We start from the raw sequence: 15,730 nt of genomic DNA on the forward strand, positions 1-15,730 counted from the left end.
CAGGTTTTACTACGTTTGGACAGGCAAGGTGGCTCTGTAAAAACATTTTACACTGCTGAAGGACCCTGACCACTGGGCATGAACTAAAACAAATTTCAGCTGTTCCTGATACTTCCACATTGCATACAGCAAATTAAAGATCCCCCAGTAAAAGCAGAAGAGACAGGAGATTTAGTAGGACGCTCCCGACAGCCTGGCTGGCAGTCACTAATCCAGAAGAATGAATGACTGTTGTACTAAATACTCCCCAATGTTTGTTCTAATAATTCTCCTCAGAGTTGTCATAACAACAGCAAGTGTTTTTTTTAAATAATCAGGTAAACATTTTCTGAATTAACCTGGTAAGCAAACCGATTGTACTTCAAACTGATCCTAAAGAAAGTATATAATTGGAATAGCAGTTAAGTCACAAATGCCAAATGAAAGCCACCAGCCAGTCACTGTATATTCTGCATCATTTATTAAATATTTATTTTTATATATGCATTTACAAACGTTACTCATTTCAGAACTCTGCTTTCAATGCATTTTTAAACTTTTTTTTTTTTGCAGAGAGATTCTCTTGTAAAATGAGATCCATGTACAAAACTAGGCAACAGATATAAAAGTTTCCTTTCATACTTTTCATCCATCAAGAAAAGAAATCATGTGACAAGAAATAAAACCAAAACGTGGCTCTTTCAGAAGAATAACATGTCTGTGTTCAACTATGACTTCTAATGAGATAGTTCATATTTCATCTTTATATGGATGTATATAGTTTTAATACTTCTTAGCTACTGTAGCATGTTGGTTCAGATGAAGAAAAAATAAACTCTATTGTTTGGACTAGATAATCTAGAAACCATCAATTATGCATGTCTTTATAACGTGACATCAAAATTTACCCAGGAGATGACACTGATTGGCCAGCAGTATGCATTTATCCTGAACATTGCATAAAAAGTTCCCTTTAAAAAATTCATTATCTTCTTCACAAGCTAAAGTATGAGCCTCTAATTTGGCTCTCTTATTTAAAGAAATAGTTTAAATGATCAATTTAGAAGCTTAAAAGTATCTTTGAAACTAAAGTTGCTTTTCTTAAAATGAATGCTGATTTAACAGTTCATAGACTTGGAGCATTATCACTAGGAGACGGAGGCACTACTGCCACTAACGAGAAACAGCATCACCATAGGATAATTACATGGTACAAAATGCCCAGGGGCCTGAAACTCACTATTAATATAATTTTGGCAGCAGCATCATTTGATAGTTAACCATTTATTACATAGTTTTAACACACCAGCTTCAAAGATGTGCACTCCCTTTAGGACACTCGGGAGCTACAAATGTATTGTGATTGCATAATTCGTATTGCACAGTTTTATAAAAAACATAAATACTGGCTATTCTAGTTTTAAATACAAAATACATGTCATATACTTTTAAATCTATAATCTGGTTCAAGTGCAAATCAGGTGCTTTCTGTTAGTCCTTCCAAAAAAGGCATTTTTAATATTTTTGGCACAAATGAAATGTCATCATGCCAACAATTCTAATTACAACACATATATCCAACCCTTTAGAGTAGCAATCATATACATACAGTATAAAACTGAGTATTTACAAATGTATTCAGCATAAATGTAACCTTCGTGGGTGAATCAGAACTCATTAGCCATACCCACACTAATAATAATTATAAAAGGTAAATACAATTCCTTTCTTTCATTTGCTTATGCTGGTTGTTGTGGGTTGACATTCATGTGAGGAGGATGTCCTAGAAGACCAATTCTTTGTTTCTGCTTCCTTTGTTCTGTCATCTGGAAAGTTAAAAAGTTTCATCATTAGACCCAGATACTTCCTGTACGTCAAATTGCATACTGAACCATAGATTTACCTCTGTGGTTATGGTTTATACTGAAACCCACTTTCTACAAATAGTGTACCATCGCTATATCAAACACACAGCACTTCAAAAAAGGCATCTTCTTAGGCAGAATGGGAAATTCTGTGACCTAGTCATGCAATGTAACATTCAGAAGTATTGCTTGCTACTTGTTTCATAAAGAAACAAAAAACAATAAAAGCACAGGATTCTTTCTTGTTCCCCAAATCCATTTCCAAATGATTTGAAGACTCATTGGAAAATGGTGGCTTTGTACGATAATAACAACACGCCATAGTAACAAGAAAAGCAGTGTTTAGAATCCTAGGTTTAAGAGGGAGGGTTTATGTCCACACTCTTTCAGTGGGTCCTGATTTTTCTCTTCAATGACTCTTGAGTAGTTGGTTAGAGAAAGAAAAAATTACCTACCATAACTAGGAAAATGAGAAATGTTCTCAAATCTCTTTGAGGTCCAGAATGATGAAATGCTGTAAATAATGCTGTGACCATTCACGGTATCTATTTCTTGCTACCCAGTAGACACTGAGGCTCGCTGAAGGTCAGGCGAGACCATTGCCTAAGACTAGTTCAAATGAAAAAGTGCTTTCAAACCCCCGAACAAGAAGCCGATTCTATTCATTTGGTTGCTGAACTAAATACATTCTCATGTTGATGGGTCTCTAGACCTGTTCTCGGTATTTTAGGGCATACTTACTTCTGTCTCTGTATTAAGATTTTCCTTAACCCAGTTAGTCTTAGTTTTGGATTTTAGGCTGAGCATTCAAGTCAACTGAGATAAAAAGGCTGTACGAAATATATATTCGAAAAAATTGTTGTCTGCAAGTGGGTTAAGGTCCTACTCCTATGTTTTTAGCTTCCTAAAATTGTAGAGGAATTAGGGTAAAAAGAACAAAGGCTTTGAAATCAGATCTACTTTCTTATGGTTTTGTCATTTAACTTATCAAAGTCTGTTTTCTCATCCATACAATCAGGATGATAATTCCTAGCTGATTGGTGGAGAATTGCGAGGTTATATGTAAATTTCTTAGCACAGCATCTGTCACATAGTAGATGCCTTAATCTCACTTTTCACATGAACTAATTTTTGGTACAAAATATCTGGAGGGAACATAAAACAAGACTAATTTACCTAGGTTCAATTTTAATGTGGTTATTTTTTCTTCTTCAAAACTAGCATTATCCTCTCAAATCAAAATACTATTTCTAGGCTCCTGTGGAGATGCTTTCTCTGTTATAATTTAGATGAGAAGATTTACAAGGACTTAATATTTCTAAAAGGTAGCTTTTAATAAAGCTTTTAATAAAGAATTGGATTAGGAAATTCCAGCTAGCCCCTGAAGTTTCCTTAGGTGAGTGATATCTTTAAAGGAAGTGTTACACACTACACTGTATCCACAGATTCAGCTCAGGAAGGAGAACCTAATATGACACATTAAATAAATTCACAATTAGGTTAAAATGCCAGTAATTCATTCATCTTACTGCCTGATAGTTCAGATGTTTAGCTCAGATTTTTCTCCCACAACCCTTCCCTTGGCAGGTAACTTTGAGAGGGAATCCAATACAACTTAGCTAAATTTGGATAATCTCAAGTGTTCAAATTGATTTAGAAATCTTGGTGTGCTCAGCCAGGTGCAGCGGGCTCATGCCTGTAATCCCACCACTTGGGGAGGTTGAGGTGGGCAGACTGCTTGAGCTCAGCAGTTCGAGACCAGCCTGGGCAACGTAGCAAAACCCCATCTCTATCAAAGGGGGAAAAAAATTAGCTAGGCATGGTGGCGTGCACCTGTAGTCCTAGCTACTTGAGAAGCTAAGAGTGGGAGGATCACTTGATCCTGGCAGGTGGAGGTTGCATTAAGCAGTGATGATGCCACTGCACTCCAGCCTGGGCAACTGAGATCTTGTCTTGGAAAAAAAAAAAATCTTTGGTGTGCTCAACCCTTATTGAAGGATACTTTACTCAAAGCTTATATTTAAAGCTGCTGAAATCTTTCAACTCAAAGTTGAATGTCAAAGTTGGCCATTAAGACTTTTTTCTCCTGTAATTTTGCTTTAAATAACTACTTGTATTTGAGATGACCTTTTAGTATGCATATTTTCATCCCTGTTTGTTAAATCAGCTCTCCTTGACTTTTCAATTTGTCAGTTAGTCTTTCTCTTAAACTTGAAGAAACCTCTAAAACTTTACAACAAAGGAGTCTTCAGTTGGTTGCCTGGCTTCCTTTTCACTTCCACAGCCGTGGCCTGATACCTCCTCAGATAGCAGCCCTATTCGTCTTTATAAGTGATCCCATCACCCATCCTCCCTCCCTCCCTAACCTTAAGGCTCCCCACTGATGTGGGTTATTGGCCAATTCTTTGCTCAGGTCGTCATATTCCTGATAATTTTAAGTACCAACTACACATCTAATGTTCTTTTCTGTTTCCCTAGAAGAATGCTTCTCAAACTTCAGCATGCACTAGAATCACCCAGAACATTTGTTAAAACACAGATCAGAAACAGAGTTTCTGACTCAGTAGGTCTGGGGTAGGTCCCATGAATCTGCGTTTCTAACGATTTCCCAGATGATGTAGATTTTGCCAGTCTGGGGACTACACTTTGAGAACCACTGCTCTAGAAGAGGTTTTTCAGTGATCATCTCCAAAATTGGACAAGATCATTTTGAGTATATACTTGAACACTTTTTTTTTAAAAGTAATTTGTGTACATATATTATTTTTCTCAAATGAGGGAAGCTCTTGGAGAAGATTCTCTGCAACTGAGCATACAGTAGGCACACACATTTGACTGATCCTGTTTTGATTAACCATGGCCTTTTAGACAGAATGGCTGTCATTTAAGTCAACATCACTGCCATTTAAGTGACTGCTACAGGAGAAGGAATTGGGCAACTGCTAAAGTGTTTGGTCTTTTAGTAGCAGTCATCATCCAATTACAATTATAAGAGAACCAAAAAAAAAAAAAAAAAAAAACCCTGAAAACCCTGAAGGACTAAATCTGACCTATAAGAAACTGAGGCCGACAATTCTGGACGCTTAGGTTTCCCCAGCCTCTTAGTGCATATTCTCACATAATTTCTGGTTTTATTAGTTCAATTCTTCTTATCTACTTACCTACCCCACCTACATACATTCACACATACTATCTATATATCTTGTTATAAGGCATCATTATTGTCTGTTACTCTTACCTATATCAAAACAAATATAATGACCAAAGTCTATCCTTAGCATTTTTGTCAGATAATAGTCTCTCCGGACATCTGAAACAAAATTGACTCTTGATTAAAAAAATCTATGGTAACTGTATTCAAAATTCTAATATTGAAACATCTATTTTGAGTAGTTGAGACGTCTCATTTATAGTACATTTAAAAATCCTCAAAACGGCTGGGCATGGTGGCTCACTTCGTAATACCAGCACTTTGGGAGGCAGATCACTTGAGGCCAGGAGTTCGAGACCGGCCTGGCCAACATGGTAAAACCCCATCTCTACTAAAAATACAAAAACTAGCCAGGCATGGTGGTGCATGCCTGTAATCCTAGCTAATTGGGGGCCTGAAGCAGGAGAATCACTTAAACCTGGGAGGTGGAGGCTGCAGTGAGCTGAGATCGTGCCACTGCACTCCAGCCTGGGCAACACAGGGAGACTCCGTCTCAAAAACAAAACAAAACAAAACAAAAAACCCAAACCAAACCTCAAAATTCCCATGTAGCTGAGGATAAACAGTTGTAGTAATGCTGTTCTTCACATCTATACAAATGTAGAAACTAGCTTGAATTTCAGCATTCCTCCTTTTGACTCATCTAAACAAGAAGCAAAGAATAGTGTAGCTTTACAAGTCAGATACAGCCAAACATCTGAAAGACTGTTCATGAAAACACGAGGCATACAGTAGAAATGGGCAAATTTTAATCTACCAGTATTGCCTCTAAATGATTAAAGGCTGGCACTGGAAGGAAAGTTCATTGACAGCACACAAATGCCACATTTCTGGTTTATAACACATCTTAATAGTCTTTGAAAAGCTGCTTTCATGTTACAGTAAGGTCTTGGTTACTCAGATGCTAAACAGCTAGCAAATTCTAGTAATCACAATTATTTTCTACAGCCCTATAAAATCAGTCTTGTTCAGAATGATGAGCCTCAAATACTGAGAAATGAAACCAAACCATCCCTTGAATACAATTATGTTGATTTACTATCAATGTATAGATATCATTCAGATTCTTAGAGTTGATCCCAAATGCTCTGTTTCTCTCTATTTCACCTGGCCAACTCTTACTCAGGCTTTGAAACCAAGCTCCTGAATTACCACCTCTGAGAAGACTTCTGTGGTAATTACTCTAATCCTCTCCCGAAGATCAGATTGAACAAATCGCTCCCTTTTCTTCATTCCCAGAGCAATGTGTTCATAGCTCGGTTACACACTCACCAACTTTAATTATAATTGGTCTGTTTACTTGTTTCCCACTCTAGACTTTTAGTTCTTGAAGGCAGAGAAGAGGATCTATTCATCTATGTAGCCCCAGTACCTAATGCCGCACCTGGCAAACGGGTTTCATACGTGTTGGCTGAAAGAAGGAATGGAATTAACCAGAACATACTGCCATTCCTTGAGCATGCCATGCATTTTCATGCCATTGCTCGTGCTGATTCCTTTCCTGGGAAGCCCCCTACTGCATTTCTCTGCCAGCTCAGAAGTCACCTGCTTGTAAGATTATAAAAGCTAAACTCCTTGTGCACTGCAAACTTCACACAGGACCACTACCTACGTACTTCTTTGTGCTCCATGAAACTATTCATGCCTCAAGTCACTCATACTGTATCAGATTGCTAGAGGTCTACTTCTTTGTCTTTCTTGCTAGATCCTGGATCTAGAGGGCAGATGTTGACTTAGTCTTCTTTTGTGGTCCCAGCACAGTATAAGGAACATAGACGCAGTACGGGTCGTTTAATATTCCATTTTCCAACTTTGGCCAGTTATTCTAATCTTGTGTTATGCCTTCTATCCTTAAGCGGTTAATGTTAGCAAGATAAACCTCTTGCATGAAAAACGCCAAACACTGTAACATGGTAATATGATCTGAATTTTCAAGCACTTCTTGTATTCCTAGCAACAACAAATAATGGTCGCTGTCCTATAGGAAGCCAGTCATATTTTCAAGAAAGTTAGCCCTTCTTAGTATTTGCTCTTTTGCATTATGAAGAAAACATGCAAAAGATTTTTAAGTTCTTACATTAGTTCTCCTTGGAATAAGAATGTAAGAGAATCACATTTAGTATTCAGAATCTCTTGGGAGGGGAAACTTCAAGATGAGAGGCATCGTTAAATAATACTTAGAATAGCAATCCTAACCAACCATTCTTGGCAGTAATAGAAAAAGTGACACCACTAACCATAATTTTACTAATATCCTAACAAGAACTTTTTTCCCTCAGACTGATACATAACAAAACAACCAAAGAGGTAAATAACAGTAAAGATTGAGACCAAAGTCATCCACATTTAAGCTATCAATCATTGCTCGATTCTGCTGGTTTTTGAATCAGAAAATCTAAAACAAACAACAACAACAACAACAAAACAAACCCTCTAAGTAATGGAGCAATTTTTGTGTTTTCTAGCACTTTTACTAGTGAATGGTATTCTTTCATAGCTGTTTTAAAAAATATCACAAAATTTCTTGTTCATTAATCATTCATGGAGCTTTTATTTTTTAATTCAAAATTTTTGCCCACAAAGAGCAAGAATTCTCACAATTACTATTTAAGAAAGAGCAGCTCTCTAACATATCTGCATTTTTTAATATGTTTTGCACATAAAGGGTTTTTAAACCTTTATGATTGCTATAACCAAACTTAATAAAATTCAAATCTATTCAACAAGTTGATTCTCAAATGCATTAAAGGTTTGTAGGAAGTTACGTAATCAAAAGAAAACAATGACTAGTTCCTTTTAAAAGGTGCAAATCCCCCTGCCCCCTCAAAAAAAAAAAAGCAGCTATGTTGAATTTTTCCTGTAATTCTGAGTACCTTAAAACTTAAGTAGATCAATCCTGGTAAAAGCATTTGAGAATGTACTACTGGCTTCTCATGCTTCTTTTTAACTTATAATATCTTCCAAGAAAAAAACAGTTCAAATTCATTCACAGGGGAAGGGCTTTCTGAAGAGTGGTTCCAACTGCCAACTTCAAAATAAAAAATGCATAAAAGGCTGGAATCAAGCAGTTTAAGCCATACTGGTTTTAATGTCACTTAATGAAACTTAGTCCATATGTAATCAAATTTTACATATTTTGTTTAAACTAAAACTTTGGCTTAACCAAAATAATCTAATCTTGGATTTTAGAAATGCCAAGTCTCTACTATGCTCACTTGTATAAAGTGACAATGAATGTATCCTCCATATCATTTAAGTATATGATGTGACTTGACTTCTGAAACTTTAAGCTTTTTTTAAAAAAAGAGTAAGAATTTAAACAGTCAACCATGACAGGCAAACAGTACAGTGACATAACAAAGCAAATGAAAACACACACAAACACCCCTGACTGGATGATCAGGAGCTTCCGCCCTGGCAATGCCTAAGAACCTTCTGGGCTCCTTTGGTATCCTCATCAAGAAAATAAGGGAATGAGGTGAGATGGCATCTGAAGTCTCGGGTACTGTCCTATACCTGTATTCTTTTTTTTTTTTGAGATGGAATTTCACTCTTGTTGCCCAGGCTGGAGTGCAATGGCGCGATCTCGGCTCACCACAACCTCCGCCTCCTGGGTTCAAGTGATTCTCCTGCCTCAGCCTCCTGAGTAGCTGTGATCACAGGCATGCACCACCACGTCCAGCTGATTTTGTATTTTCAGTAAAGACAGGGTTTCTCCATGTTGGTCAGGCTGGTCTCGAACTCCTGACCTCAGGTGATCCACCCTCCTTGTCCTCCCGAAATGTTGGAATTACAGGCGTAAGCCACCACGCCCGGCACTATACCTGTATTCTTTACTCTAATTCCTCAGCTCAACTCACTCACTCCTTTGACGAGGCTCACTGGTTTGTAAAGTGTGCACTGAAGCAGATTCAGAATCACTCTTCGTGAACAATTCAAAATAACAGATTCTTAGCTCTGAAAGGACAGATAGTGTAGGGAGGTGTTGCCTGGTTTTACCACCACAGAATGCCCATTAATAGTTTGTTTCAGATACATTTTAAGAAACTCTCTAGTAAATTGGTAACACCCAGCTTCTCAGATCAACTGAAACATACCCCGAAAGAGCCTCCAAGTGTGACAATGAGAAGCAGAAATGAGTGAGCAAGAATGAATGCCGCTCGCATTGGCACATGAGAGCTAGAATGCCTCACTGTTGTAATTCCAGTACCACGGGTGTGAAACAAAGATCCTCTGTTTCTTTGGAAAATGGCACCAGATTTTATGGAGAACTGAAGTGTTCCTTTATTTAAGTATTAGTTCAGTGTCTGTCAGATTTTTTGGCACCTAATTTAAACATCTGATTTAACTGAGATTCTTGTAGCCACAGTTATCTCAAATGGGACAAGAAGATAACTAAAGCTTGCTGGATGTGTAAAGAAGTTCACCTCACTGGGGGGTTGGGGGCGCGGTGCCAGAAGCAGCTGTAGCCACCAATGTCCTCATGAGTCAGTTTAGTCCTGCAGAACATTTGCCAAATGTTTCACAGTGGGGGTAAAACGTTAATATTAAGCAAAGTAATCTAGTTAGATCTTCATTAGTTTTACTTATTTAGGTTATTACTCATTTTATGTAGCTACCAAGCTCAGAGCTATAGACAACCTTCATAAATAAGGCCTTCTTTTCCTACTAGTCTTTTTTATTTGCATCTTAATACAGATGAAAGAAAAGAACTTGAGGCCAAATGGTATCTCAGGGCACAGTTTGAAAAGAAATATTAATATAAATCAAAGTATGATTATTAAAAATGCTCTGTAAACCATCTCCAGTGAGAGCATTCTAGATGCGGTCTTCATTAGTTACGATCTTTGTAAGAGTGATAAATCATCTTTGTAAGAGTGATAAATCACCTGTGGGTGTACCTTGCAACTTACATCCAGTGCAGACATGGCCCATGCCTATTGCTGTGCAACACTATAATCTTGTCTATGGAGCTGATTAAAGAGCTTTCAGAAACTCACATAAAATGCTGAACTGAACATGGTTATCCGAGTCACTTACAGAAATGCACTAATAAAACCAATCAGGGTCTGCTCACCACCCAGAGTACAAGTCCTTAACACACAGCTGCATCCTATCACTAGATAACCACCTGGTGACTGTGCCATGTTCATTTTAATGGAGTCAAAAGGGCAGAAAAAGAGTACGCCGGGTTTGGTATAAACATGTCCCCTACAACTTACTTTAAATTGGAAACTCCCTGTTTCCAATTTAAATTCTGCCCACAATACTGCCCGCATCCTGCTTCCTATCCATACGATAAGGGCAAAGCATTTATCTTACAGATAGGAAGCTGGGTGCGGGCAGTATTTCTGTAGATGGTTAAGCCCTGTGAGATCAGGGAGTATGTCTATATTATTCACTGTTTTATCCCCAGCACCTGGCACAATTCCTGTACTATGATAGCCACTCAGTAAGCCACTGAGAAAGGAATGAAACCAAAAGGGCTTTTCCATGACTATGGTTTAGCCTAGGATGCTGAATTTAAATATATGGGGTGAGGATTTGACAAGTCTGAGGGCTAGGAAGCAAAACAAGAAACAGCTTTTAATCTTCCACAGTACATAAAGTAAAAAGGGTATAGCTTTATGCATAGTGGTTTTTGGACAGTACTTCACTGAAGTAGTCTGCATTTCCCCCCTTTTTTTTGGTTTTGTTTTTCATATTAAAACCATGTCCTGAGCAGCACTGAAAGTAGCACCATGGCTTTGTCCTGGAAAAGGGCAGTGAAGGGGATTGGGGTGAGGAGACTGGAGGAGTGAGTGGGTTTGTCCCCTGTTGCCCGGCTCCCTTTTCCATTTAGGTGAAGCACTACTGATTTTCCTCATCAGATTTGGTGTGGTGATAGTGGGGGTGGGCGGGGATGGTGATGGGAGGGTAGGCGCTGGGATTTCCTTTCTTTACCTGATCCTTTAATTCTGACAGCTGGCCAGAAAGGTTCGTGACAAGTTTCATGGTGGACTCCAGCTTCTCCTGCAGGTTTCTCAGCTCATTCTGTTCTCCTTCAGAATCACTGCTGACCAATGACATGGCTCTCATCCTGGGGAACCAGTCAAGGTTTCTTTCCTAGAATCCACATTAAAAAAAAAAAAAAAAAAGAGACTGAGTCACTTCTAGAGGTAAAAACAAGAAAGGCCAGCTTACCATGCCATGTTTCCTAACTCTCATTAGGTTATCTCCTTCTGTTGCAGAACTAATGTGCTGTGTATTTTTTTTAATTGCTCAGTAGCTATCTTTTTAATTGCATACAATGGAACTCTTAATTCTTAGAGGAAGTCACTTTAAATTTAAATATAGGGGAAATGTAGATTCTAAACAACAGTCCTAATCTCCAAATCTGAATACTGCCACTGCCGCTCTGATCTTTGCAAATTACATGGCTGAGGAGTTTGGTTTTTTTAAAAAATTGTGGTAAAATATGCATAACATAAAATTTACCATTGTAACCATTTTAAGCATACAGTTTAGTGGCATTAAGTACATTCACACTGCTGTGCAACCATCCCCATCATCTGTTTCCAGAACTATTTTTTTATCTTCCCCAACTGAAATCCCACCCCCATTAAACACTAACCCCATTCCCCCCAGCCCCTGGCAACCACCATTCTATTTTCTGTCTCCATGAATTTGACTGCTCGAGGGACCTCATATTATGCTGTGTATTTTAAAATGCATTATACTGGGGAAACCTTTTGCAAACACTTGAAGTGAAGTGAATTTTAAGGTCCCAAGTGTTCTGTCACTTAACAGATACATGTGCATGTATGCGTCTGTGTGGGTGAGGAGATCATTAAGAGGCTGAAAATGGGGAATAGGCTCTTCCGTCAATGTCCCCGTTTATGAGCTTATAGAAACCACTCCTGTTGTTTCCTTTATCCTTCCAGCCTAAAATGGTTGATGGGTGCTGGCAACTAGCCTAAGAAAGGCCCATTCAGTTTCCTCCCCCGTCCATCTCCATCCTTTTGATGTCTATAGCTTATGCCTGTAAACAGTATTTCTCACTACTGGTTAACAGAATGGGACAACTCCTCCTCCCACCTCACTTCCTTCTGCCCACATATGCCTTTCTCCCAAAGAGCATGCCGCATACATAAGTTCTGTACAGAGGCAGGAATGAACAGTAAGAAAAGCTTAGCATGAGACAGGGGGAAGAAAACTGACTCATTCCACATGTCTGGTGTCATTCTCACCTGGACCAGTTTCATCTTGTAAGGATACATTTAATGGTCTTTCTAAAACAAATCAAGCCCCCTCCCACAAACACACACACACTCGGAATGCTGGATAATTGTTGCTTTGTGTACACCATGGGGGTCGGCAACATTTTCTGTGTAAGTATGTTCAGCTTTGTGGGCCATCTGGTCTCTGTAACAACTACTCAGCTACTCTGTTATAACCCCCAAACAACTCGTAAATAAATAAATGGGTATGTCCATGTTCCAATAAAATTTTATTTACAAATGTGGGCAGCAGGCTGGGTTTGCTCACCTCTGCTGTATACAATATAAGGCATCAATATATTTAAAATAACGAAACTCCATGAGACATGTCTAAATATTACAAATCAAGTGAGATCATTAAACTGTATCTTGACCTAGGGCCATCTAGCAATATAGAAGCCATATAGGAGAGCTAGACGAAAAATATCACAAGAAGTCATACCACATTGACAACAAGGTGTCATAGAGTGTTTGCTTAAGATACTGGTGGGTGGGCAGGCAGGGTCACAGTCACTAGTTTGTGAGCTTTATGAAGGCAGGAACCACCTTAGTATACTGACTAGAGCATAGTAGACATTAAATATTCATAAAAGCTTGTGGAAGGACAGAATGATATGCAACTCTTTTTCTGCACGGACCCTAATAACAAATGCTTAAGTAGTAAGCCTGAGCTGCTTATCGTGACTGCTGGAGGAGAAAAATGGCAATCTCTACCTTCCTATACCCTGAATAAACACTTCATTCATGTGTCTTAACGTTAGCTTATATTCATCAATTTCCCATCACAGAGCAATGGGCAAAAGATCGTTAAAAAAATTCCATTTCAGAGATGACTAGCTTAGAAACCCAAAGTGCTTCCCCATCTGTAACCAGTTTTCTCCCGTGCAGCTGCAGTGACCTATCATTGACTATACTCATCTCTCCTGTGTCAATCCTTCAGCCATAGCCACATCTTCCCACCAAGGAAGTAGCCCATGTTCAAGGACTATGCAACTCTGAGGAGGAAACCTCATTTTTCAGAAGAGGGCACACATAGGCAACAGGTCACTGGTGATCACTCACTCCCACTAGGGTGAGGGAAGGAGGGATGATGTGGGCTGGGCTGCTGAAGCCACAAACCAAAGCACAGCTGCAGAGAGATCACTTAGCACGAGGCCCTAGATACTCACGGTGGCTGCTACATATTTTTGCAGACTGACCTCAATTGAGGAAAACAAATTGAAGAAAAAAGATCCAAAGTCCCACTTTGGATACAACAATGTTGAGGATACTACAGTGAGCAACAGAGACATGGTCACTGTATCCTAGACCCCCTCAAAGGAGAAACAGTTTTGATACCTAAGTATGTGATAGAATTCCTGCCATCAAAGTGCTTACAATTTAGTTAAGGAGAGTGACCATCTAGATTTTCTTTTTAACAGGCCAGTCCTGGTGGCTGATACCTGTAATCCCAGTGCTTTGGGAGGTCGAGGTGGGTGGATAGCTTGAGGCCAGAAGTTTGAGACTGGCCTGGGCAAAAGAGTGAGACTCCATCTCTATCAAAAATAAAAATAATTAGCTCGCTGTGGTAGTGGCCACCTGTAGTCCTAGCCACTCGGGAAGCTGGGGCAGCAGGATCATTTGAGCCCAGGAGTTCGAAACTGCAGTGAGTCATAATTGTGCCACTGCACTCCAGCCTGGGTGACAGCAAGACTCTCTGAAAACAAAAAAATAAGGAATAATGCAGGCTATGTTGTATCTAGGAGCGGTAGAGAGAATAGTGTCCAAGTAAGACCCAACAACCAGTGACTAATTGGCTAGAATCCTCTTCAAGCAAGGCTTGGCCCTAAAGAAGGTTAGCCCTTGGGCAAGCGTGAGGGCATTTCACAGAGGGCACTGGCACAGTGAGGCTCCAGTGTGGCTGGAGCTGGGGATGAGGGCAGACAGGCAGGAGCAGCTTGGACTGTTGAAGGCTAGAGGGAAACAGAAGGAAGCAGGAACTCTGAAAGGCCGCCCTGCCTTACCAGACCAGTGGAGAGGAGAGAGGATGGACATTCACAGTCCTCACTGCTAGCAGTCAGAACTCACCTGTAGCTCACTTATTACCGACATGCAAATGAATGCTAAACTGCCTAAAATGTTAGCGAATCCATCTAAAATCTGGCTTTCAAATCCTTCATATGTTCATTTGCTTAGCAAACCTTCTATAAAAATAGAAAACACAGATTTCCAAACAGAGTCCACATTAATGAGGCCTTCAAAAGACTCCAGAAAACCAATGCAAGAGTCTGCACATAGCTGAAAGTTTAAGGAACAGTTTCTCTCCCTTACTCTAATAGCAAGTGACCAAATGACTACAGATTAAAATGAGAATTTTCCTCACCTTCTTTCATGCCATATGTACCTCCTGGCCCTCTAGGCAATGATTTCAGAAGGGTCTTTGAACAAATAAATGCAAAATGCACAGACTTTCTCCATTCAACAGCCTTTTACTGAACTTTTACAATATCTGTGCCCTGCATGGGGTTGAGCACTGAGGATCTAAAGATGAGAAAGACAAGGTCTCTATTCTCAAGCTGCTTTAGTCCAAGAACTGTGGTCACTGGCCGGGTCTCAACACATAGTTCTTCGCCTCTGTGGAGCTGCACGGAGGCCCTACCTCCAAGTGTGAGTGTCTAAAGAGTGTGTGCTGAAGACACAAATGGGGCCCATCAGCATGCCAAGGGCTGCTCCTGGCATCTCTGCCCCTCGCCTCGGTGGTGGAGAGGCACTGATGCCCTGCGTCTTGTGCTGCTACATGGCATACCTATAATCTTGGGACTTGATGGCCCCACCCCAGGGGTACATAAAGCCATAAAAAGAAATAATGCATCTTTTTAGAATGTAGAATATCCATTTTAATCAATGGTAAATGATTGAAATATTTTTATATTAAATTCAAAAAGTTACCTAGACCAGATAGAAAGGTCAATTTATTTTTTTGAGACGGAGTCTCAGTGTGTCACCCAGGCTGGAGTGCAGTGGCGCCATCTCAGCTCATTGCAACCTCTGCCCACCTACCGGGTTCAAGCTATTCTCATGCCTCAGCCTGCTAAGTAGCTGGGACTACAGGCATGCACCACAATGCCTGGCTAATTTTTGTATTTTTAGTAGAGATGGGGTTGGCCAGGCTGGTCTTGAACTCCTGACCTCAGGTGATCCAACCACCGCCTCCCAAAGTGCTCAATCAAATGTTAAAACACAGTGTTTCAAAAAGGTCATACTTTCTGCAGGCCACATGGGCCATGTGCTCCCATCCTAGGGATAAAGCCTCATTCTCCATTTCATAGGAGGCCTTCAATGCAAAGACAGCAAAAGGATTTTCTGGTCTAGAAATTTATCAATCACCACCACACAGACTCTCCCCCATTGCCTCCCTTAATATCTAATAATGAAAA

General features: G+C 39.6%; 1 protein-coding gene across 4 annotated transcripts in view; it reads right to left on the bottom strand.

Moving 5' to 3' along the window:
- Window positions 1-443: 443 nt before the first annotated feature.
- Window positions 444-15,730, bottom strand: part of ITPR1 (inositol 1,4,5-trisphosphate receptor type 1) — a 354,448-nt gene continuing 339,161 nt past the window's right edge. For all 4 annotated transcript variants that reach the window (XM_024244292.3, XM_009238773.4, XM_024244293.3 and 1 more), the window contains 2 exons: window positions 10,999-11,160; window positions 444-1,805 (listed from right to left, as the gene is read on the bottom strand). In XM_024244292.3, the coding sequence (XP_024100060.3) occupies window positions 1,719-1,805; window positions 10,999-11,160 (249 nt within the window). In that variant the 3' untranslated portion in view covers window positions 444-1,718. The remainder of the gene's footprint in view (window positions 1,806-10,998; window positions 11,161-15,730) is intronic.

This window comes from Pongo abelii, chromosome 2 (genome assembly GCF_028885655.2).
Source record: "Pongo abelii isolate AG06213 chromosome 2, NHGRI_mPonAbe1-v2.0_pri, whole genome shotgun sequence".
In the NCBI taxonomy this organism is placed as follows: Eukaryota; Metazoa; Chordata; class Mammalia; order Primates; family Hominidae; genus Pongo; species Pongo abelii.